This window comes from Lagopus muta (genome assembly GCF_023343835.1).
Source record: "Lagopus muta isolate bLagMut1 chromosome 29 unlocalized genomic scaffold, bLagMut1 primary SUPER_29_unloc_1, whole genome shotgun sequence".
NCBI lineage: Eukaryota > Metazoa > Chordata > Aves > Galliformes > Phasianidae > Lagopus > Lagopus muta.
In genome coordinates this window covers 18,851-42,137 of record NW_026040153.1, presented here as the reverse complement: position 1 = coordinate 42,137, position 23,287 = coordinate 18,851, and the positions used below count along the sequence as shown (strand labels likewise).

The window sequence follows — 23,287 nt, the reverse complement described above, 5'->3', positions numbered from 1 at the left end:
TCCCAGGGCTCTTGGAAATCTCTGGCAGGAGGAGCAGAGGAGCTCTCCCCCATCCCATCCCAACCGTCCCACATCCCACCACAACCCTCCCCCATCCCACCCCATCCCCTCCCTCATCCCACCCCATCCCTCCCTCATCCAACCCCATCCCTCCCCCATCCCACCCCAACCCTCCCCCATCCCACCCAATCCCTCCCTCGTCCCAATCCTCCCCCATCCCACCCCATCCCTCCCCCCATTCCACCCCATCCCCACTGCATGCACAGCGCTCCTCTCCGTAGGCTGTGGGTGAGGATGGCAGAAGTGGAGCTCACATGGGATGTGATTCTGCTGGAGCACTGCTCTGGGCTGCGATTCACTGAGCACAGTCCCCACATCAGAGCAGCATCCTTAAGCCATCAGGATGCTCCCCATCCTTCCTTCCCTTCTGACGGGGACAGAAGGCTGCATTTTCTGGGCACGCAGGATGGCCGTGGCACCCAGCGGGAGCTCAGGCCCAGACTGGAATCAGGCCAGGCTCTGCTTTATGGGAAAGTACCATACACACAGCACCAGAATCTGCCCCACTCACCTCCTCCACTGCTGAGAAGACGGGGCGGTCCTGCTCGAAGTTGAGCCTCCTGTGCGCGTTCCTCAGGGGGGGGCAGATTTCGCAGGGCCACGTCCTCAGGGATGCAGCAGGTTGGCACGAAGCTCCGGCAGTCTCCGCGCCGCTCAGCACCTCCCGAACCTCCTTGCACAGCTCCAGGCCTGGGCGACGAGGGAGAGCAGCAACGGCATCAGAGCGGAGCCCAGAGCGTGGGGACAAAAGGGAGGGGAGGCACCCGCGGCACAGAGCCCACGCTCAGGGGATGGGAGTTTGGCCACAGGCAGGGGTTTGAGCAGAGAATAAGATGTGGAAGGGGCTCCTCCCTGCTGTGCTGAGGGCAAAGGGATGGCAAGTGACCCCAGATGGTTTGAGCAGAGAATAACAGGGCAAAGTGTTCTGCGCTTGGGCCGGAGGAATGCCAGGCATCCACACAGAGTGGAAGGAGCAGCACCTGAGAGCAGCCCTGCACAGAAGGACCTGGGGGGTCCTGAGGGACGAAAAGCTGAAACGGGAGCCAGCAGGTGTGACTGCAGCTTGGAAAGCAAATGGATCCTGGGCTCCATCAGCAGAGGGGTGGCAGCAGGGACAGGGAGGCAATTAGGGGGGATCGCCTCCCCTGCCCTGCCTGGCCACGCTCCCCTTCATTGCTGTTAATGCCCTCAGGATCCCACTGGCCCTCCTGGCCACCAGGGGCACACTGCCCACCAGCCAACCTCTCGCCCACCAGGAGCCCCAGGTCCCCCCCTCTGCAGAGCTCCTCTCCAGCAGCTCAACCCCAATGCAGTTATTCCTCCCCGGCTGCAAGACTCTGCCCTTGCTCTTGTTAAACCCCCTCTGGTTTCCTGCTGCCCAGCTCTCAGGCCTGCCCCAGCTGCTGCTGAATGGCAGCACGGCCCCCAGCTGCATCAGCTGCTCCTCCCAGCTTTTTGTCATCAGTGCAATTCCTGATTACACCGACTGCACCATCCCCTCGTCCAGCTCACTGATGAAGATGCTGAACAAGACCAGAAGAACCCCGAGCTCCGCCATCACGCCTACAAGAAGGGCTGTAGGGTTACAAGGGCTGTAAGGATTTGGGGAGCTACAGGCCTGTCAGCCTGACCTCAGTGCCAGGGAAGATTATTGGGGGGGGGGGGGGGACTTTCTTGAGGGAGATCAAGCAGCACGCGTGGGACAGCAGGGGGATCAGCCTCGCCAGCATGGGTTCATGAAGGGCAGGTCCTGCTTGGCCAACCTGATCTCCTTCTGTGACAGGCTGAGGGAGCTGGGCTCGTTCAGCATGGAGAAGAGGAGCTGGGGCTGAGCTGAGTGCAGCCTGCAGCGCCTGCAGGGAGCCTGCAGCCAGGAGGGGAGGCAGCTCTTGGGCAGGGGAGATGAGAGCAGGGAACGGCTGGAAGCGGAGGGAGGGCAGCTGGAGGCTGGGGCTCAGGGAAGTTGTGTGCTGGGAGAGCGGTGAGGGCTGAACAGCTGCCCAGCAGAGGCTGCGATGCCCCGTCCATCCCTGGAGGGGTTGGAGGCCAGGCTGGATGGGGCCCCTGGGCAGCCTGGGCTGCTGTGAAACGTGGGCAGGTTGGTGGCCCTGCGTGTGGCGGGGGGTTGGAGCTCCGTGAGCCTGGAGTCCCTTCCAAGCCTGGCCGTTCTGTGATTGTGTAACACGTGGAAGAGGTCCCTGCCTGCTGATGCCTAAGGGATGGCAAGTGACCCCAGAGGGGTTTGAGCAGAAAACAGCACACAAATGAAGTCCCTCCCTGGTAAGCAAAGGGCTGCAGGCAGAAGGGAGCACTGTGCTGTGCTGCCCTTCTCCATACCTGACTCCTGCAGGTCGGCAGCAGAAGGCAGCAGGTTGAGGAGCACAGACAGCCTGTTCCATAGGCTCTGGGAGCTCTGCAGGAACAAAGAGCCACAAGAAAACATGAGGAGAGCTGCCACGCTCACTCGGGCTCTCCCACAGACCCCAGAACGCCTTAAAACAGCACGAATTTCACCACCTTGATTGAGGCTCAAAGCCCAGAGCCTCCCCCACCTGAGCACACATGATGATGAAGTCCGTGTTTGTCCTCAGCCCAGTCCAGGAACACCTTGACGGTGAGCAGCAGCCCCTCGTTGCTCACAATCTCCAGCTTCTCCTGCAGGGACCCGCTCGTTCCTGCACGACTTGGCGCTCAACACGCTCTCCTCAGAGTCAGACACGTCTGGGAAAGGAGGGGAAGAGCATTAAAGCCTCCAGAGGAACGAGGCTGTGCAGTGCTGGGTTTGAGGCATCCCAGAACCATCACAGACCTCTTAGGGTTGGAAGGGACCTGAGGGCCCCATTCCCCGCAGTGCACGGGGACACAACAGATCACAGCGGTGACGGAGCCCGCCCCAACTCTGATGCAGACCCCACACTTGGATCTGCTGAACCCCATGAGCTTCCCCTGGGCCCGCAGCCCAGATCCCTCTGCTGTGTCACTGCACCCCTCAGCTCAGTTGCCATCTGCAAAGTGCTGAGGGTTCGGCCCCACTGCCAATGTCACCGATGGAGATACGGAAGAGTTTCACCCCAGCACTGACCCCTGGGACACCTCTCAGCACCCAGCTCCATCCACACATGGAACCACTGAGCCCCCGCTTTCTGCACTCAGTTCTTCACCACATCAAAACAGCCGTGCTATTCCAGCAACATTTCCAGCTCTGCAACATCTGCACATCCCACTGGGATGCATAAAGGGAAGCGATGCACACAGCACAACCAGCTTCCTTCCTTCCCCCATCCCACCAAGCAGCCGTGAGGCAGAGCCACAGATGTCAGCGCTGCCCCTCCAAACCCTGGGCTGCAGTTTGGCCTCTGGGTGCACAGGGAGGAACAACAGACGTGGTGTGCTTTCAGTGAGACACACAGGCTGCCCATCAGCTCTCCTTTGCTCCTGGTTCCCCCAGTGTTCCTCATGGCAGGACTGAACTCAGCTTCACCTACTGCACTCTGCACGCACGGCCCTCGCTCCCCACTCACAGAGGTGATGGAGAACATCCTGGATTGCACCTGCACTGCTTCTGTGTGCGATGGCAGAGACTGCCCACAGGGAGGAGGAAATCTTCCAGCAGCTTTGGGACTCCCTTTGGAGCGATCAGAGGCGTTCAGCACACAGCTGGAATTACAGCACCGGCTGCCTGCAGCCTTCTGCTCTGCTCTGCTGGGGGAGCTCCTCCAGGAAAGCCCTGACCCAAGGCCTGCTGCTGCAGGGGGCGCCCACCTCCAAACCTGAGAGCTTTCAGGGACCGCAGGATGGCCGGGTCGGAAGGGAGCCTGAGGATCACTGAGCTCCAGATCTGCTGCCAGCCCAGCTTGCCCAGGGCCCCATCCCACCTCTCTGCAGAGCTTCCCCCCGACATCCCCAGCCAAAACCATCCCTCCTTCACCTGCAATCTGCTCCCCCATTGCTTTCTGCCCATGAGATTCACGCTGCACCTTTTCACGATGGAGAGCAGCAGCTCTCGGTGAGCAGAGCGCTGGAAGCTCAGGGCTCGCAGCGCAGTGGTGCAACACGTGTGGCTCCTTACCCTGCTCTGCCGAGCTGGGCTTCTCCACATCGCCATTGACGCAGGGCTTGCCAGCCAAGCTGCCCTTCAAGGCGGGCGGCTCGGTGCTGGGCTTCAGGAGGATGTTGCTGAAGGTGGGGGCCAAGCGGAAGCAGCGCTTGGTCTGGAAGAGCTGCGTGGACATGGCCTGCAGGTTGCTGGCGATGCTGGCGTCGCTGGCGCTCAGGGACACCGGCCCATTTACGGCTGGATCCGCACTCTCCATTTTAGAGCCGCTCGTGTTCTTGCAGTCCCCCGACCCGCTGCCATCCACGCCGTTTTTTAGGCCCTCCCTGGCCCCGCTCTGGCCTCGCTCGCTGCCCTCCTTGCCCGGCTCGTCCTCCCATGTCCTCCAGGTCGGACCGCGACTCCTGGCTGTTCATGTCAGAGTCCGTCTCCACGTCAAAAGCGGCCTCTGCTTCCTCGTCGCTCTTCTCCGAGCCGCTGTCGGAGCCGTCGCTGCCCTTCGTGGAGCCCTGGCTGGAGTCGGAGTCGAAGCCCTCGCTCAGGTCGCTCTCATCTGCCTTCTGCGGGTGCCGGCGGCGGCGCAGGCAGGAAAGCCGTGAGTATTTCTTGCTTTTCTTGCAGTCGTGTTTCCGTTTCCTCCTCTCTGGGGTGGTGATTGGCAGCTCCGCCTCACCTTCCTTCTCCGTGGCGCTGAGGGGCTCCTGCGGCTCCAGCTCATCTGTGGGCATGGAAAGTGAGAAGCAACAGTCAGGAAAGAGCAGCCGCTCCACACAAGCTCCTTCCCACCCCCTGAGCAGCAGGTTTCACTGCTGCTTCCATCAGCACAGAGCCCTGGGAAGGAATCGCCCTCTGAAGGAGCTCAGAGACCTCAGGCAGCCCAGATTCCTTCGGGCTCCTGCAGCCCGGGCTGCGCTGCTGTCTTCAGACAAAGGCTGACAAAAACACACCACAATCTCCCACCTCCTCCCCTGCTTTCCCTGAGAGCCAAATCATCCACCCTGCAGGGCAGGAGCACAAGTTGGGCCAGCTGCATTCGGCCAGCAGCCACACAAGGAGGAATCAATCGCTGCTGCTGCTGCTGCTGGCCGAGAGAAGCCCAGCCTTGCATTTTGGGAAGGGTTACAAGCTGACTCTTTGCAGGGGGAAAGGCTCAAGGTTTTGTTCTGCGCATAATAAGCTCCAACAGAAACCAAATGCACCCCCAGGGGCAGGAAGGTGGGGAGGAGCACGACCACACCGACCTGCGCCATCGCTGCGGAACGCCGGCACCGGGTTCTCCCCTTCCTCCAGCTCCGCCTGCAGGCGAATGTTGACGTGGTTGATGAGGTGAGAGAAGAGGGCCAGAGTGAAAGCGATGGGCAGCGCTGTACTGCTTGGAGCCTGCAAGGACAAGCCTGGTGAGGCCGAGGGCAGCAGCGGCTTGACCAGAACCAGCTGAGGCGGCTCCCACCCCGCAGTGCTGCACAAGCCCTGCTTCCATCACAGGTTTTTGGGAGTCCCCACAAAGCACCGCTCACCTGCACGCCTGAGGCTGTGCACGCTCATGAAGCAGATGATCACCATGCGGAAGATGAGCAGGTCGGGAAGGAAGGAGTAGCCGCTCTCGTATTCCTCCTCATCCTCGCTCACTGAGCTCAGGTTGGGAGGGGAAGGCAGGTAGAACAAGCACAGGTTGAAATCCTCCAGCACGGATTGGCACAGAGACGTCAGCTCAGAATCCAAAGAGCTTCGCAGGGAGAAAAAAGGAGCCAACATTACTGTCTGAGAGCCAAACTGCCAGCAATGCCTGCGTGGCAGCACCCAGAGGTGGCCGTGGCCACACGTGGGCTCTGCTTCACACTGTGCAGCACAGAGCGATGGAGCAGGACGCTGCAGGCAGCAGCAGGTACTGAAAGAGAGAGGAATTGTGATCTTCTCCTCTCCAGAGCTGCTCAGCTAAAGAGAAACAATAAACCAGAGCACCTTCACACACACACAGAGGGGTCACAGGGAGATCTGGGGGTGGTGGTGCTGAGGGCTCGCTGCTGCTGCCCCGGCTGCACACCGGCATGGGAGCACAGTCCTGCCATGTGCATCTCAGGGCCAACCAACCCAGGAAATCCACTCCTGACGTTTCTCCAGCTCCTGGAACTCTCAGATCCTCAAAGCACTTTCTGTTTTACTGAAATCACCGCTGGGCAATTTTCCCTTTGCTCTGCCACAATCGGGTCCTGCTGCTCGCTGCCATCTGGGAGAGGTTTCCAAAGACAACCTGCGGCGCTGTGTGCACACAGATGGTGGAACCCTGGGCCACACTGCAGGCCCCAACTCAGCCAGGAGAAAAGCGTCTGCTGGCTTAAGAAGGGAAGAACTCCTTTGGAGGGCCATCTTCTTCCCCTCCCCTGCAAGGTTATGGGGCTCAACAGGGCTTGGACACGTGGCAGAAACCTCAGCACGCTGCATTCCTGCATGGAACGCTCCCTTCCATCCCTGAATTACAGACAGGAGATGGGATCTGCCAGAACCTCACCTGCTCTTGGGCTGCAGAAGGCTCTGTAGGTACATGAAGCTCACCAGCAGCCTCTTAATGTCTTTGCAGCTAAAAGAGACGAAGAAGAAAATGCTGTAAATGCAGCTACTCGTAATAAAGACTGAAGGGACCAACGGCTCAACCAACAGGCAGAGATGTGTCCAGTGTCAGTGCCCTGACACACAGACAGACACACACAGATACAGAGAGACACAGGCAGAGGGGCACACAGAGGGGCACACAGAGGGGCACGGGCACACAGGCACACAGAGAGACAGAGAGAGAGACACAGACACAGAGAGAGACACACAGACACAGAGAGAGAGACACAGACACAGAGAGAGACACACAGACACAGAGAGAGACAGACAGACACAGAGAGAGACACACAGACACAGAGAGAGACACAGACACAGAGAGAGACACACAGACACAGAGAGAGAGACACACACAGAGAGAGAGACAGACACACAGACACAGAGAGACACAGACACACAGACACAGAGAGACACAGACAGACACAGAGAGAGACAGACACAGAGACACAGAGAGAGACAGACACAGAGACACAGAGAGAGACACACAGACAGAGAGAGACACACAGACACAGAGAGAGACACACAGACACAGAGAGAGAGACACAGACACAGAGAGAGACAGACACACAGACACAGAGAGACACAGACACAGAGAGAGACAGACAGACACAGAGAGAGACAGACACACAGACACAGAGAGACACAGACACAGAGAGAGACACACAGACACAGAGAGAGACACAGGCAGACACACAGGCAGACACACAGGCAGACACCACCTCCCCTTTCTCCCTTTGGCCACAGAAACCCCCCTGGAGAACCAACAGCTCCAGGAGGGCAGCGAGAAGCACCTCAACCTCAAACCAAAGCTGCTCTCTGCTCTCCTACGAACCGCAGCCCAACAGCAGAGGATCTGAACTGGGGACAGCCGCGTTTGGGCGACGCTCACCGCCTGGCCTGGGTGACTGAGCCCTTCCCAGCCCTCAGCCAGAGCTCTGCCCTCCTACCGCTTCCTGCTGGGCGACAGCTTCCTGCTCTCACACTTCTTCAGCTGCTGGTACATTTTGGCCGCTTTGTCGTAGAGCCGCTTCAGGTTCCCGGAGGCGCCTTCGAAGGACACTTCAGATTGAATGCTGGGATTGGGAAGCAGAAGGCATTGAGGGTCACTCTGCCACAAAACTGCTCAGGTTTGCACAGCTAAACACAAAGACAGGCGTGCGGTGCTGCCATTGGAACGCGTTGGGGTCCTCAGGTCCTGCTGCCTCCCAGCCCCACTCCAGGCAGCATCACAGCTTTGCCTCCAGCTTTCAGACACCTTCCAGACCTCAGAGACACTCACCAGCGTAAGTAGCAGTACGTGGCCTCCACGTTGTAGTATTTGCTCCCAGCCAGCGTCCCCAGCTGATTGAAGGGCATGCCTGCCACAAAAGAGAGGGCAAAATTAACCAGAATCATTAACCAGAATCCTCCAGATCCATCCCCCCCCCACACAGGAGGGAAGCCAGCAGCATCAGCAATCCTCGAGCCCTGAAGCTGCAGAACAAAGGTCTGGACGGCTCGATCCTTCTCCCTGTGTTCTGTTTCACACCTTCCTGCCTAAGAAATCGGAACAAACAATTCCTCTTCCTCTTAATTCGTAACGGCGCAGCCTCAGCTCCGTCGTGCTGCATTTTCTTGGCACAGACATCATCTCATCAGCGCCCAACGGCTCCATCTCAGCTCACTGTGCTGAACGCTGGGCCAGGATCAGCCTGACCCAAGCGCCAAGGCAGCGGAGAGAAAACGGCTTTGGGGAACCACATCCACCTTGGGATCATCCCCAGGAGAAGGATTGGGAAGGGGCGGCAGGGTGAGGGGCACAACGAGGAGGTGAATGCCATCAGTGCCACGTGGGAGGCAGAACGTGAGGACAACTCACCGATCTGCGGCGCGACAGACAGCGCCTGGTAGTAGAAGCGCTCGGCCAGCAGCTCCGTGTCCACACCTGCCAGCTCGTTCTGGTAGCGGGCTGCAAGCAGAGCACAGCTCAGAGCAGAGCACAGCGCCTTCCCTTCCCCTCCTTTCCCTTCCCTTCCCCCCCCTTTCCCCTCCTGCCCTTCCCCTCCTGCCCCTTTCCTTCCCCTCCTGCCCCTCCCTTCCCCTTCTTTCCCCTCCCTTCCCCTTTCCTTCCCCTCCTTCCCCTCCTGCCCTTCCCCTCCCTTCCCTTCCCCTCCTTTCCCTGCCCTTCCCCCCTCCTTTCCCTGCCCTTCCCCCCTCCTTTCCCCTCCCTTCCCCCCTCCTTTCCCCTCCCTTCCCCCCTTCTTTCCCCTCCTGTCCTTCCCCTCCTTCTCCTTTCCTTCCCCTCCTTCTCCTTTCCTTCCCCTCCTTCCCCTCCCTTCCCCTTCTTTCCCCTCCCTTCCCTCCTGTCCTTCCCCTCCTTCCCCTCCTGCCCTTCCCCTCCCTTCCCTTCCCCTCCTTTCCCTGCCCTTCCCCCCTCCCTTCCCCCCTCCTTTCCCCTCCTGTCCTTCCCTTTCCTTCCCCTCCTTTCCCTTCCCTTCCCCTTCCCTTCCCTCCTGCCCTTCCCCTCCTGCCCCTCCTGCCCTTCCCCTCGTTCCCCTCCCCTCCCTTCCCTTCCCCTCCTTCCCCTCCCCTCCCTTCCTTTCCTTTCCCTCCTGCCCTTCCCCTCCTTTCCCTCCCCTCCCTTCCCCTCCTTTCCCTCCTGCCCTTCCCCTCCTTCCCCTCCCCTCCCCTCCCTTCCCTTCCCCTCCTTTCCCTCCTCTTCCTCTCCTTTCCCTCCTCTTCCTTTCCCCCCCCTCCCACCCTTCCAGAGAGGAGTGCAGTTTCCCTCCAGACTGACAGCAGCACAACACCCAGCAGCTTTTCACCGACCCTTGGTGCACAGACAGGATGGAAAACAGCTCTGCACCCTGCGGAGCCCCGCTGGCAGCAGCCACAAGCTGAGCACACTCCCCTCCCTCCAGCCAGGTACATCACCCTTCCCCCCCCCCCTCCCCCCCAGCATTGATTTGCAGCAGGTTCTCAGGCTGGTCCACACTCCATGGTGCCAAGCAGCTCCAGGAGCTTGGAGGCCCAGCACCATGACACATTTCCAAGGGCTGATTGGTTTCTCTGACAGATATTTCCCTCCTGTCTCTGCACCCCGACACACTCGCACACCTCAGATGGCAGCTGTGCCATCACAAGGGTGACATGCAGCCCCACACGAGGACGCAACCCACGGCTCTGTGGTGGCCCAATACAAAACATCTCTGCCCCTGCAGCCATCCTGCACCACACGCCATCCAAACAAACAGCACTGAAGGAAAGGCTTGCGGTCCTCAGCACCCACGGTGCCACAGCTGCGTGCAGCGCAAACCCAACACTTCTGCCCCTTCTGTCACCAACAAATGCATCTGACAGAACCCCAGCAGTCGGGGGGAGCCCAGCACTGTGCCCACTCTTCCTGCACACCAGGGTTCCCTCACCAGACGATGCTCTCTTACCCAGATCCCCCAGGTAAACCAGGCATCGGTGGCACGCCATCTGCGCCCACTCCATCTCCTTCTCCGACGCAGACACGGGTTTCTTGCAGCCTACGAGTGGGAGAAACACAAAGTCACGCACAGCACTGGGGAAAAGGCAGCTGGAATGGCACACGAGGGGCCCACACTGCTGCCTGAGGCACCCGATGCGTCACTGGCTGACCAAAGATCTCCTGAGACACCCAACGTGGAGCTGGGTGACCAAAGATCTGCTCAGATCGTGCTGCTGGAGGCTGCCTGTGTTGAGATGGGAGAACAACAGCCAGCTCCTGCCTACAAGCCATGCAGCAGTGCTAACACAGCGCTGAGCACATGCTAATTGTGCCTGGAGAGAGGCTGACGACGTCAGCGTGGCTAACGAGGAATTTGGAGGAGAGAATCTGGAGGAGAGCCAGCGTCCCCACCATCAACAGTGGGAGCAGATTTTATGTATTCAGGTTGGGATTGGGATTTGGGATTGGGAAAGAAGGATGAAGAAAAACATAGAAGCCTTGATGGTACAGCGCTGCTGCAGCCACCTCCAGGGAAAGGAGAGCAGCCAGGTCGGCACCAAGGAGGCACTGAGGCTCAGCCCTGCTGCTCCAGCTCCTGGAGGACAGAAATCTCTCCCCAGGAACCCCAAAGGGAAGCATCCCAATCAGCACACAGCCAGAGCTCCTTCCCCTTGGCTTTGGTTGGAGGAGTGGGAGTGAAAGCCACCCATCTTGTCTGGATGCACGATGTCACACCTTAACGATCGCGTTACCTATTTGTCTTCTGTGCCGCACCAAGCGCAGAGCTGCAACCAGCCACCAAACATCCCCTGCTGAGACACGGCCTGCTCTCTTACAGGAGCTCCCTCACCTCCTCACCTCCAAGACACAGAGGATGCCAGCAGCACGAGGAGCCCTGTTTGCCTGCAGAGCTGACCTTGAGCAGTGAGCAGCCGCCCCCCAGCAGCACAGCCACCCGTCCTCATGAGCTCCATGCAGCCATGAGCGCTTCTCCTGACCCCCAGCTACGGCTGCCACCACCAAACCCTTCCCTCCGGACCTCTGGAGGTTCTCTCAGTCTGTTCTAAGAAATACAGCATGAAAAGGTCATCCTGTGGATGCTGAAGTGGACTGGGCAGCCCAGGGCAGGACCTGAGGGGGGCTGTGCTCAGAGCTGCCATCGGTGTCACTGAATTCCTCTGCAGGTGACACGGAGGGGTCGGATGCACCCTCAGCAATTTGCAGTGACAGCAAGCAGAGCGGTGCAGCCACACGGCAGAGGAAGGGACGCCGTGCAGAGCTGGGCAGGCTGCAGAGGTGGGCATGTGCCAACATCACGGAGCTCAGCAAGGCCAAGCACAGCACTTGGGTCAGGGCAGCGCCATGCACAGAGAGCTGCCCTGAGGGGAAGGGTTTGGGGGTGTTGGTGGATGGAAGACACAGAGTGAGCCAGCAGTGCGAGCTCCCAGCCCAGAAAGCTGGCTGGATCCCGGGCTGCATTGAAGGAAGCAGGGTGAGGGGGATCTGCCCCTCTGCTCTGCTCTCCCAAGTCCCCACAGGCAGCACTGCGCCCAGCTCTGAGCCCCAGCACCACGAGGACACCAAGCTGTCAGAGCAGGCCCAGAGGAGCCCCACAGAGGTGAGGATGGAGCATCACCCCCATGGGGACAGGCTGAGCTGGGTAAGGGAAAGCTCTGCGGGGACCTTACAGCCCTGCCAGGACCTGGAGGGGGCCGACAGGAAAGCTGGGGAGGGGACTTTTGATAGGGGCACGCAGCGACAGGATGGGGGAAATGATTTTAAACTGGGAGAGGGTAAATTGAGAGTAGATATCAGGGACAAATGCTTTACTGCGAGAGCGGGGAGATCACGGGTCAGGTTGTCCCCCTCCTTGGAAGTGCTCAAGGTTGGCGGGATGGGGCTGTGAGCAGACTGGTCCAGCTAGAGCTGGCCCTGCCAGCAGCAGAGGTCGGAACCAGACCACTTTAAAGCCCCCCTCCCAGCCCATCCCACCCCACCAAGCCGCTGCCCACGAGCACCCACCCATCAGCGGGTCGGTCACGTGCGTCCAGTCGATGCAGCACTGCAGCTCCAGCTGGTAGTGGGACTGGATGTAGAGCAGCAGGTGCTGGTAGAACCCGATGCCGGCCACCAGGTGAGTGCGGTAGGCGCATTCCAGGGCGCTGCGGCTGTGGATGTGCTGCGGGACAGAGAAGCCAGGAGGGGTCAGCAGGGGGAGTAATAATGCAGCTGGGAACCCGAGTTGGGCTGAGGAGGAGGTGAGACAGCAGGCAGCTCTGCTGCGACCCCTCAGTGTGCCTCCCCTGCTGGGCTGCGCTTTATCTGCTGTGTTTCTAAGGAGAAGAGATGCCTGCAGTGACAAAGTAAGAAATGAACAGCACAAGGGACTGGTTGGAGCCTGAATGGCGTCCCCACCATCAGATCGCTGTGGGACAGCGTGCTGCCTCACACAACGGGGAGAGGGAGTATTTCTGTGCCATCAGTGCCAGGGGAAAAAAGGAATCTGTGCTGGCAAAGCCATCTTGGCACTTGTTTTACACTGGAAACGTGCCTTGTGAATTTGGGAAGGCAGAAGGCGCGTCACGGTGGGATGCGCTCCGCAATGAAACCATCCCAGGGACTGTGAGGAGTTACTGCCCTCAGCTGAAGGAAACTGCAGCAAGGAACGGCTGGAGAGCCCAGCACAGAGCCCCAGAGATGGGGAAGGGAGCGGAGCACCGCCGTGCTGAGGAGAGGCTGCAGGTGGAGGGGGGAACTCAAGACCTGTGAAGGCTGAGTGCTGGGAGGAGCTGGGCTCTTCTCAGTGACACCCGATGGCAGCACAGGGGCAGTGGGTGCCTGCTGGGATGTGGGAGGGTCTGCATCAGCATGAGAAAGAACCCCTTCACAGCGAGGGGGACGGCACTGAGCTCCCAGAGGGGTGGCAGGGTCTCCTCTGGAGGTTCCCAACCACCTGGATGCGTTCTGGGTGCCCCGGTCTGGGTGCTGCTGCCACGTTGGGCCGGGTGAGCTTTCCACGTCCCTCCCAATCCCTGACATCTGTGCTTCTGTGAGAACTCAGCTGTCAGCTCCGCTCGCACCCAGCAGCGCTTGGTGCTCAGACGACACATCTCCAAGCAGAGGAGCCTCTTGCTCAGCCTGACCCCACGGCCCGGCCGGCTGCCCACCCCACCCCGCGATACCTGCCTTCTTATTCGTCTTGATGAGTTGGATAACTTCATAGTAAACCTTTCTCCAGAGCAGCTCTTCCGCTTTTCTGCCATAATCCACGGGATGCAAGAACATCAGCTTCACACACAGCTCCCGCAGCCTGGCAGACAGCAGGGAACGGCGCCTTCAGCCACGGCAGCCCCACACAGCACCACCCCGAGCTCCCTGCCCAACCTACTTGTTCCTCAGGCTGATGTTCTCAGGCTTGAACACCTCCTGGTACGCTGCCTTGTTGCCGAGGATGAGATCCAGGCGATGCACGGCCTCCACCACCGCTCTGCAAAGCGACAGCACAGCGCATTTTGCTGCCATGATTCCCCACGTGTGGATTCCCCCCCCCCCCCGCTGCCTCCCCACCGCCCTGCGCTCATCGCTTCGTGCCTTGAATGCCTCCATTCCAGCCTCCCCATTGAATGCCCTGGGCATCCACAGCCTCCTTGGGCTTCGTGCATTCGACTTCGAAAAGCTTCCAGGGGGAAGAACAGAGCACAGCTGCACCGAGGGAAGCTTCGTTGATGATGAGGGCATCGAGTGCACCCTCAGTAAATTCGCAGATGGCACCAAATGGGCTGGAAGTGTGGATCTGCCTGGGGGTAGCGAGGCCCTACAGAGGGATCTGGACAGGCTGGAGAGCTGGGCTGGAGCCAATGGGATGAGGTTCAACAAGGCCAAATGCCGGGTCCTGCACTTGGGCTGCAACAACCCCAGGCGACGCTGCAGGCTTGGGGCGGTGTGGCTGGAGGATGGCGTAGAGGAAATGGACCTGGGGGTATGGATGGATGCTGGGCTGAACATGAGCCGACAGTGTGCCCAGGTGGCCAGGAAGGCCAAGGGCAGCCTGGCCTGCATCAGAAACAGCGCTGCCAGCAGGAGCAGAGAGGTGATTGTTCCCCTGTATTCAGCACTGGTGAGGCCGCACCTCGAGTGCTGTGTCCAGTTTTGGGCCCCTCACTGCAAGAAAGATATTGAGGCCCTGGAATGTGTTCAAAGGAGGGCAATGAAATGGTGAGGGGTCTGGAACACAGGGCTGATGAGGAGAGGCTGAAGGAGCTGGGAATGTTCAGCATGGAGGAGAGGAGCTCAGGGGGGACCTCATTGCTCTCTATAACTTCCTGAAGGGAGGTTGTGGTGAGCTGGGGGTCGGCCTCTTCTCTCGTGTCATCAGTGATAGGAGCAGAGGGAACGGCTTCAAGCTACGGCAGGGGAGATTCAGGCTGGACATGAGGAAGTATGACTTGTCAGAAAGGGTGGTCAGGCACTGGAATGGATGCCCAGGGAGGTGGGGGAGGCACCGAGCCTGGGGGTGTTCAAGGAAAGGCTGGATGTGGTGTTGAGGGCCGTGGTTCAGTGGGAGCTGTTGGGAATGGGGGAACGGTTGGACTGCAGGAGCTTGGAGGTCTTTTCCAACCTTGGTGATTCTATGATTCTATGATTCGTGCTTTGGGTCGGCTGCTTCGCCACGGCTGTGACATCCGTCTGTCTGCTCCTCAGTGCCCACCACCCCCAAAGGCCCCCGGGCAAACTAACGACTTCCAAGCTCAGCAATTAATTAACACGCTACACGTGTGCACACTCAGTTGCGCTGGGAGGCGAAAGAAGGAATCGTTTCTAACAGCTGTCATGACGGGGGAAGGCGCCTCCATCAATTCCTGCTCTCGATGGAGGACGGCAGCTCACGTGCCACCCAACGCCTTCCATTCTGCAACTGCACAGAATCACCCGGGTTGGAAGGGACCCCAAGGATCATGGAGTTCCAACCCCCCCTGCCTGGCAGGGCCACCAAACATCCACATTCAGATCAGGTTGCCCAGGACCCCGTCCAACCTGGCCTTAAACACGTCCAAGGACGGGGCATCCACAACCTCCCTGGGCAGCCCGTTCCAGGGCCCAACCACTCTCCTAGTAAAGAACTTCCCCCTAACATCCAACCGAAATCTTCCCTCCTTCAACTTGGATCCATTTCCCCTCGTCCTGCTGTTGTCAGCCCTTTTAAAGTTTACTCCCCTCCTGGCTGTAGGTTCCCTTCAGGTATTGATAGGCTGCCATGAGGTCACCCCGCAGCCTTCTCTTCTCCAGGCTGAAGAAGCCCAACTCCCTCAGCCTGTCCTCATAGGGGAGCTGCTCCAGCCCCCTCATCATCTTAGTCGCCCTCCTCTGGACCCTTTCCACAATCTCTCTGTCTTTCTTGTACTGAGGGCTCCACACCTGGACACAGGACTCCAGATGGGGCCTCACAAGAGCCGAGTAGAGAGGGACGATCACCTCCCTGTCCCTGCTGGCCACCCCTCTCCTGATGGAGCCCAGGATCCCATTTGCCTTTCGAGCTGCGCACTGCTGGCTCATATTCAGTCTCTCATCCATCAGGACCCCCAGGTCCTTCTCTGCCGAGCTGCTGCAGACCTCGGGGTGACACCCAGCACAGAGGAACACGACAACAATCCAACACCAGACGTCCAACGAGCTCCTCACACCAAGAGGGCAGCGCCCAGCCCATGCCTGAGGGCAGTAAGCCCACTCCTCACACACCGTCCCCATCTGCCTCCTCCTTTAGGACACGCCGTGCGCAGCACGAGCCACTGAAGCCTGCAGAACCTTGGGGTGCTGGTGGGGGGGCAGGGGGCCAAGAGCCAGCAGCGTGCTCCCCCCTCCCTGCAGCCCTAACCTGCTGGTGAGCCTCACCTGCGTGCAGGGAGGATTGTGGAGCAGCTCCTCCTGGTTGCCACGTTGAATCACAGAATCACAGAATGACAGAATTGTAGGGGTTGGAAGGGACCTCCAGAGATCATCGAGTCCAACCCCCTGCCAAAGCAGGTTCCCTACAGCAGGTCGCACAGGTCGGCATCCAGGCAGGTCTTGAACGTCTCCAGAGAAGGAGACTCCACCACCTCCCTGTGCAGCCTGTTCCAGTGCTCCGTCACCTCACTGTAAAGAAGTTCTTGCGCATGTTTGTGCGGAACTTCCTATGCTGCAGTTTCTGGCCGTTTCCCCTCCTCCTGTCTCCACTCCCCACTGAACAGAGTCCATCCTCGCCATTCTGCCCCCCACACCTCAGATATTCACAGCCCTGGATCAGCTCCCCTCTCAGCCTCCTGTTCTCCATGCTGCACAGCCCCAGCTCACTCCGCCTTTCCCCATAGCAGAGATGCTCCAGGCCCCTCACCATCTTCCTGCCCCTCCGCTGTTCTCTTCCCAAGAGCTCCCTGCCTGTTTTGTGCTGGGCAGCCCAGAACTGGACGCAGTGCTGCAGATGAGGCCTCACAGGGCAGAGCAGAGGGGGAGGATCGCCTCCCTCGACCTGCTGGCCATGCAAGGCACCCCAGGACGCCATTGGCCTTTTGGCCACAAGGGCACACTGCTGGCTCATGGCAACCTGTCATCCACCAGGACACCCAGGTCCCTCTGTGCAGAGCTCCCCTCCAGCAGCTCATCCCCATCCTGTACCACTGCATGCAATTATTCCTCCCCAGCTGTAAGACTCCACACTTGCTGCTGTTAAACCTCATCCAGTTTTTCTTTGCCCAGCTGTCATCCTGTCCAGCTCTTGCTGAATGGCAGCACGGCCTGCAGCCAATCCTCCCAACTTCATGTCATCACAAACTTGCTGAGGGTGGCCACCATCCCCTCATCAAGGTCATTGATGAAGATGTTGAACAAGAGCGGACCCAGCACAGACCCCTGAGGAACACCGCTGGTTACAGGCCTCCAACCGGCCTCTGCACCACCAACAATGACCGTCTGTGCTCTGCCAGTCAGCCAGTTCTCAACCCACCTCACTGTCCACTCATCCATCCCACACTTCCTCAGCTTTGTTATAAGGACGTCATGGGGGACAGTATCAAATGCCTTGCTGAAATCAAGGTAGACTACATCCACTGCTCTCCCCCCATCCACCCAGCCAGAGACAACATCATAGAAGGCCACCACGTTGGTCAAGCACGACCTCCCCCTTGTGAACCCGTGCTGACTGCTCCTGATAACCTCCTCTTCATCCATTTGTCTGGAGATGACATCCTGCACAGCTGTTCCATCACCTTTCCAGGGACAGAGGTGAGGCTGACTGGCCTATCATTGCCTGGGTCTTCCTTCTTGCCTTTTTTGAAGACCGGGGTGACGTTGGTTATCTTCCAGTCAATTCCAGTTCTTGAGGCACACAGGAGATGAGAGACGTGCAGCGCTGAGGGCAGACCTCGCCTGACCCACCTGGCAGCCTTCTGCGATGGACTGAGGGCATCAGGTGGATGTCAGCTACCTGGAGCTCTGCAAAGCCTCCACGTGGACCCTGACCACATCCTGCCCTCTGCATTGGGCACTGGGAGGATGGGCTGTTTGATGCATTGAGGTGGGCTGTGATCAGAGAGCTGCGATCAGCGCCTTGGGTACAAGGACACAGAAGCGTTGGGTTCCCAAAGGCGAGCAGCAGGCTGAGCACCTCTCCTGGGAAGGGAGGCTGAGGGAGATGGGCTCGTTCAGGTTGGAGAGGAGAAGGCTGTGGGGAGAAGGCACTGCGGCCATCCAGTCCTCAAAGGGACTAAAAACAGGGACTATAAACAGGAGGGGAAACGGCTGCTGACATGGGCTGACAGCAACAGGACGAGGGGGAATGGTGTCAAACTGAGACAGGGAGGTTTAGGCTGGATATTAGGAGGAAGTTCCTCGCACAGAGGGTGGTGATGCACTGGAACAGGCTGCCCAAGGAGGCTGTGGATGCCCAGGGCATTCAATAGGGAGGCTGGAATGGAGGCATTCAAGGCCAGGCTGGATGTGGCTCTGGGCAGCCTGGGCTGCTGGTTGGTGGCCCTGCACACAGCGGGGATGAAATGAGGTGATCCTGAGGGTCCTTTTCAGCTCAGGCCATTGTGTGAAAACCAAGCCAGCACAAAACATTGGAGACTCACAGAGGGAAAGCACAGCAGCTCATCCACACCTCAGGAAGCCCTTCAGCCAATCTGAAATCTCCCCTGCTGGCACAGAACTGAGCAGAAGAGGAACGTGGGGAAGAAACCACCATGACTGAACGTCCCAGAGCTGCACCAACTTCTTGGGAAACAACGATGAAGAAAACCAGGAGCAGAGTTAAGTGCAGCACGCACAGCTCTGCTGCCAACTCGGCTGCCTGCTGCCCACCTGCAGCTCTCCTGGGATCCAAAGCTCCTTTGCAAACAGCCCAAATCTCTCAATAGCCAGCAGAGCTGCCCAGAGAGCTGCCTTATTCCCCCTGCACCAGGCTACTGAAAGAACCGAGGGTGGAAACAGGCCGGTGCCCCTCAGCCATGCAGAAACTGATCTTGAGCATCCCTCTGTGCCCCGACATCCTGGGATGGGGCCACGTGGCCTCATTTCGGGGTAAAACCTGAGGTTTCTCCGGCCAGGAAGAATTAAACGGCAAAGATTGCTGTAGGAAAGCCCTCACCTCATCCTACCACCTCACTGCTCAGGCAGGGATGCTCCGGCTCCATTCTTAGGTGCGCCAGGAAGCATCCAGGGGGATCAGCAAGCAAAACAGAGCCTGAGCCACGAGGAAGGCACCAAACCGAAACGTGGGACGGAAGGGACAGAAGGACGAGCCCAACATCAACGAGCAAAAGCCACCGGGCCCTGCTGGAAAAGGCCTCCTGCCTTTACCATCCCTTGCTCATCCCTGAGACCGCAGCACCGCTCTGAAACTCAACCACGGCGCTGCTTTACTGACAGAGGGACCGGGGCAGGACGAAAGAGCAGAGCCCACCTGGAGGCCCACAGCCCCCACATCACCCCACCTCCTGCCCTCATCCTTCCGTGTCCCCATTCACCATCGCATCCTCCTTCCTGACCCACCTCCCTGGGTCCCCCATGGACCCCGATCCCCTCCGTTACCCCTCACACCTTCCCTGGTTGCTGCCTCCTCCGCTCCCTCCCCCACCTGAATCCCCCTCCCCAGCTCTCTCCTCCACCTCCTTGTTCCCATTCGTCTTCTCAGGATTCTTCCCAACCTCCTTCCCCACACCCCTGACCCCAGTTTCCTTCACCCCAATCTCCCCTCAATCACCTTCCATTTCTCCTCCAGATCTCTCCCGAACCCCATTACCTTCTTCTCCCTTTCCCCCAACCCTGTCCTTCACTCCTCTGTCTCCCTCCCCATATTCCCTCTTTTCCCACACCCCAGGGCCCCCCCTCTGCTCCCCATCTCCTCCCCCAGACCCACGGATCATCCTTAAGCTCCATCCCCCCAATCTCCCATCTGAAATCCCCACTTTCCCCCCCATCTCCCCTCCACCTCCTTCCCACCCCTCTGCTCCCATTCCCCCACATCCCAGATCTCCCCTCAGCGCATTTCCTTCACTCCAAATCGCCCTTAAATCCCCACTCCCTTCCCCCACATCTCCCCTAACCCCCCCCACTTTTCCCCCAACGTCTCCCCTAAATCCCACCTCCCCTTTCCAGCAACCCACCCTAAATCCCCTCTTCTTTCCCCCCCCTCCCCTAAATCTCCCTTCCCCTTTGCTTCCCCTAAACCTCCCACCTTTCTCTCCTTTCCCCCCCATCCTTTCCCCCTAAATCCCCTCTAAACCCCATAGCCCTTCTCCCACATCTCCTCTAAACCCTTTGCCCTTCTCCCTCCCACCTCCTTTAAATCACCCCCTTCCTCCCCCCCTCAAATCTCCCCATTCCTCCCCCCCCAACCCCCCCCTCCCCAGGTCTTACCCCCTTACCGCCCCCCAGGCCTCACACCCCCACCTCCTCCCCCCCCATCCTCAGCCCCCCCATGCCCCAGACCTTCCTCCCCCCCCTCCTCACCGGTACAGCCGCTTGGTGTGCAGCACTTTGGCCTCGGGCTCCCCGCTCTCGCTGCCCGTCCCTCCGCCCTGGCTCATGGCGCCCGGCGGAGCCGAGACCCGGCGCTGCCCTCCGCCCCCTCAGCAGCGCCCGTCCGCCGCCATCGCCGCCAACCAACGGCGGCCACCGGCCCCGCTCGGCCGCCAGGGCTGCGCCGCTGCCCCCTGCCCCGCGGAGATCTCGCGAGATTACGGGGAACGCCGGACAAATGCGGCGGCGGCGTCTCGCGAGAACTCCGCTCGCTCCGCGCCATCACTTAGTGCTGGCAACATGGCGGACGCGTCGGGGCTTCATCTCGCGAGAGTTCCGTGCCAATATTTAGTGATGGCAAAGATGGCGGCTGCGTCAGCGTCACTCCGTGAGCGGTATGGGCGCGGCCTTCAAGGGTCGAGCCGAGGCGCCGGACGCCCATTGCCGTGGCCGCGTTTCGCCGTGGACGCCGCGGGCGGAACCCTGCAGGATGCGGCCGCCTGAGGCCTCCCAGCCCCTCGGGGCGCCCGCCGGGGCCTTCCGTTCCCACAGACCCGAGGGAAAACCCCTCATAAACCTCTCAAAAAAACCGCGAAGTGGGAAAAACAGCGCCGGGTGCGGCGCTCCGGGCCCGTCAGACCCTTGGGGAAGTCCCGGCCCGGCCCCCAGCCCCACCCCGCGCCCGTGGGCCCGGCCCCGCCTGGGTGAGGCCGCTGCGCCCGGCCCACCTGTCCGACAGGTTGGAGTTGGGCCGACTCGGAGCGCTCCGCAGGCCGCGGCCCCGCCGCCCTCAGCTCCGCTCCGTGTAAGTGCCGCCCGCGTCCCCGCCATCGGGGCTGCCGAGCACGGAGCTCAGCTTGGGCCCTGAGCGCCTTCTGGGGGGGGGGGGGGATTTTCCTCGTTCCCATCCCATGGCGCGGGGTGGGCTGAAAACTGGGACTCACGACCCAGGATTTGTGCCTCAGGGCGCTGCTCTGCGCAGCTCCTCCTGCCCCAGAGCCCCCCTTGGCCGCCAAAGGCAGCCAACGCAGCCCCTCAGCCTAACTCTGGCTTCCTGCTATGGGCCCTCCCTGCACGTCCTATACTGATATCTCTGCTGCTGCTTGGCATGGAGCCGCATGGCCCCCCCTCAGCCAGACACCCTGGGGCACTTCGGCGGGGTGAAGGCAGTTCCTCCGCTTTCCCTGTTTGGCAGCATGGCGGGTGGGGCCTCCTTGTTGTTGCCTGGCTGTGCACGTAACCCCAAGCCTCTCATTTCTGTCATCTTTTCGCCTGTCCCCATTCTTCTTGCACAGAGTGAAGCCGGCGGGGATGGGAGCCTAATCCTGTCCTGACACCCTGAAATACGGAAGAGCTGCTTCCAAACCCCTGGCAGCACTGAGCCCGCCGCCCCATGGCTGCTGCCGACCCCACGCTGCCCCTGGAGGAGGTGGCTCTGCTGGAGCTGGGGAAGGCGCCCCCCACCAATGAGGATCCTCCGGCCCCACATGATCATCGCGGGGATCCTGATGCCACCCTGCTGTGGGACCAGCGCCAGCACGGCGCACGGGGGCAGCCGGAACCCACACAGACCAAAAGGCGCTCGAGCCCCGAGGGGGCCCGTGATGACCATGAAGAGGGAACAGAGGGAACTCCTGCCTGCCCCCCCCCTGAGGGTGATGGGGAGGGAGATCCCGGGCTTCCCGTGATGGCAGCGCACGTCTTTGTGCCCATTGACCCCCACTGCATCGAGCGGACACCTGGGGAGCAGAAGAAGCAGCAGCAGCCCATCTCGCAGCCCCGGGAGGAGGGCAGGGGGGGCTGTGTTCCCCCCAGGGATGGACCCAACTGCGTCCTCCCAAAGCAGGCCTTCCTCCCTGCCAGCCCCTCGCATTTCCGGGGCCCGCTGATCTTTGAGGGGCAAGCAGCCAAGCCGCCAGCCGAGGGGCCGTGCTGCTCCTGTGCCGGGCTCTGCAGCAGCGCCACCCTCAAGGCTGTGGCCTCGGTGGTGGGGGCTCTGTTCCTGTGCCCCTGCCTCATTTACGGCGCCTACGTCTTCCTGCCCTTCGACGCGCCGCTCCTGCCCACCGTCAGCACACGGCTGGTCTACACGCTGCGCTGCGCTGCCTTCGCCACCGTCCCCATCGTCCTGGGTGAGCTGCTGGGCCCGAGTGCTGGGGGTGGGGGTCACCCAGGGGGCGGTGGGCAGAGCCGGGGCTGAGCTCTTCTCGCGGCTCCTCCCACCCTGCTGCGTCTCAGCAGCGCACCTCTCTCTTCCCCCCCCCAGGGATGATCGTCAGCGGCATCTCACGCCTCTGCTCCTCGGCGCTGGAGCCTTTTGGAAAGCTGCAGCGGGAGGTGGAGATCCATCGGACCTACGTCTCCCAGTCCGTCCAACTCTTCATCCTCTACTTCTTCAACGTGGCCGTGCTGGCCACATACCTCCAGCAGGAGCTCCTCAAGCTCATCCCCCTCTTCACGGGGCTCTTTGCCATCTCCCGGTAAGCATTTCCTTCCCCCACGTCCGGCTCACAGACAGCTGCACCGTGCCCACACCGGGGAAGGGCCGCTTTGTCCTCGCCCCATCCCGCTTCCTGCAGCAGGCTCTCATTGGGCCCAGCACCCCGAGCTGAGCCCCCCGCCCCCCCTGCAGGCTGATCTACTGGCTCTCCTACGCCTTTGGGCGCTCCTTCCGCGCCTTCGGCTTCGCCATGACCTTCCTGCCCCTCCTGGCCATGCTGCTCTGGAACCTGTACAACATGTTTGTTATGGAGCCTGAGAACCTCCTGGCCGTGGCGACAGCGAAGCCCGAGGAGAGCTCCCGGCAGAGCAGGGCCAGACTGCGGTACTGGGGCTGAGCCTCCCTGCAAGCCCTGGGGGCGGGTGGGGGGGGGCTGCACTTCTTCCATGGGACTCCCAGCGCACCTCACATGAGATGGGGAGCAGGAGGATCGGTGAGCTCAGGATGAGAGGTGGGGGCTGCCAGAGCTCCTCCTGGGACCAATAAAGCCCTTCAGCTGAACGGCTCCGCGGCTGATTTGGGGATGGGGGGGGGGGGGGAAGATTCTCCCGTTTCTTGGTGGTTGCACGGCCGACGTCACCCGACGTCACCCGGCGTCCCTCCTCCTCTCCTTCCTGCT

The 23,287-nt window shown here is 60.5% G+C and overlaps 2 protein-coding genes across 2 annotated transcripts; one reads left to right on the top strand and one right to left on the bottom strand.

The window, feature by feature from the left end:
- Positions 1-256: 256 nt before the first annotated feature.
- On the bottom strand, positions 257-20,393 carry SMG5 (SMG5 nonsense mediated mRNA decay factor). Its single transcript, XM_048932622.1, is given in 22 exon segments — positions 257-643; positions 645-674; positions 676-702; positions 704-750; positions 2,398-2,473; positions 2,613-2,651; positions 2,653-2,724; positions 2,726-2,781; positions 4,130-4,490; positions 4,492-4,832; positions 5,356-5,470; positions 5,472-5,494; positions 5,632-5,840; positions 6,624-6,692; positions 7,669-7,794; positions 8,001-8,079; positions 8,580-8,669; positions 10,144-10,233; positions 12,198-12,354; positions 13,362-13,485; positions 13,564-13,662; positions 20,160-20,393. Coding segments are annotated over 22 exon segments (2,460 nt in total). The 5' UTR covers positions 20,237-20,393; the 3' UTR covers positions 257-490.
- Positions 20,394-20,509: 116 nt separating this feature from the next.
- TMEM79 (transmembrane protein 79) lies at positions 20,510-23,058 on the top strand. The gene is made up of 4 exons (XM_048932625.1): positions 20,510-20,973; positions 21,464-22,300; positions 22,435-22,648; positions 22,801-23,058. Exons 2-4 carry the CDS (start codon positions 21,562-21,564, stop codon positions 23,003-23,005), a joined length of 1,158 nt encoding a protein of 385 aa, XP_048788582.1. The 5' UTR covers positions 20,510-20,973; positions 21,464-21,561; the 3' UTR covers positions 23,006-23,058.
- The last annotated feature ends 229 nt before the right edge of the window (positions 23,059-23,287 follow it).

Bases quoted from the DNA above. Each gene is read 5' to 3' on its own strand.
- TMEM79 (XM_048932625.1), top strand. From the start codon at position 21,562: ATGGCTGCTGCCGACCCCACGCTGCCCCTGGAGGAGGTGGCTCTGCTG. The intron at 22,301-22,434 runs GTGAGCTGCTGG...TCCCCCCCCCAG, and splicing joins CACCGTCCCCATCGTCCTGG to GGATGATCGTCAGCGGCATC. The intron at 22,649-22,800 runs GTAAGCATTTCC...CCCCCCCTGCAG, and splicing joins GGGCTCTTTGCCATCTCCCG to GCTGATCTACTGGCTCTCCT.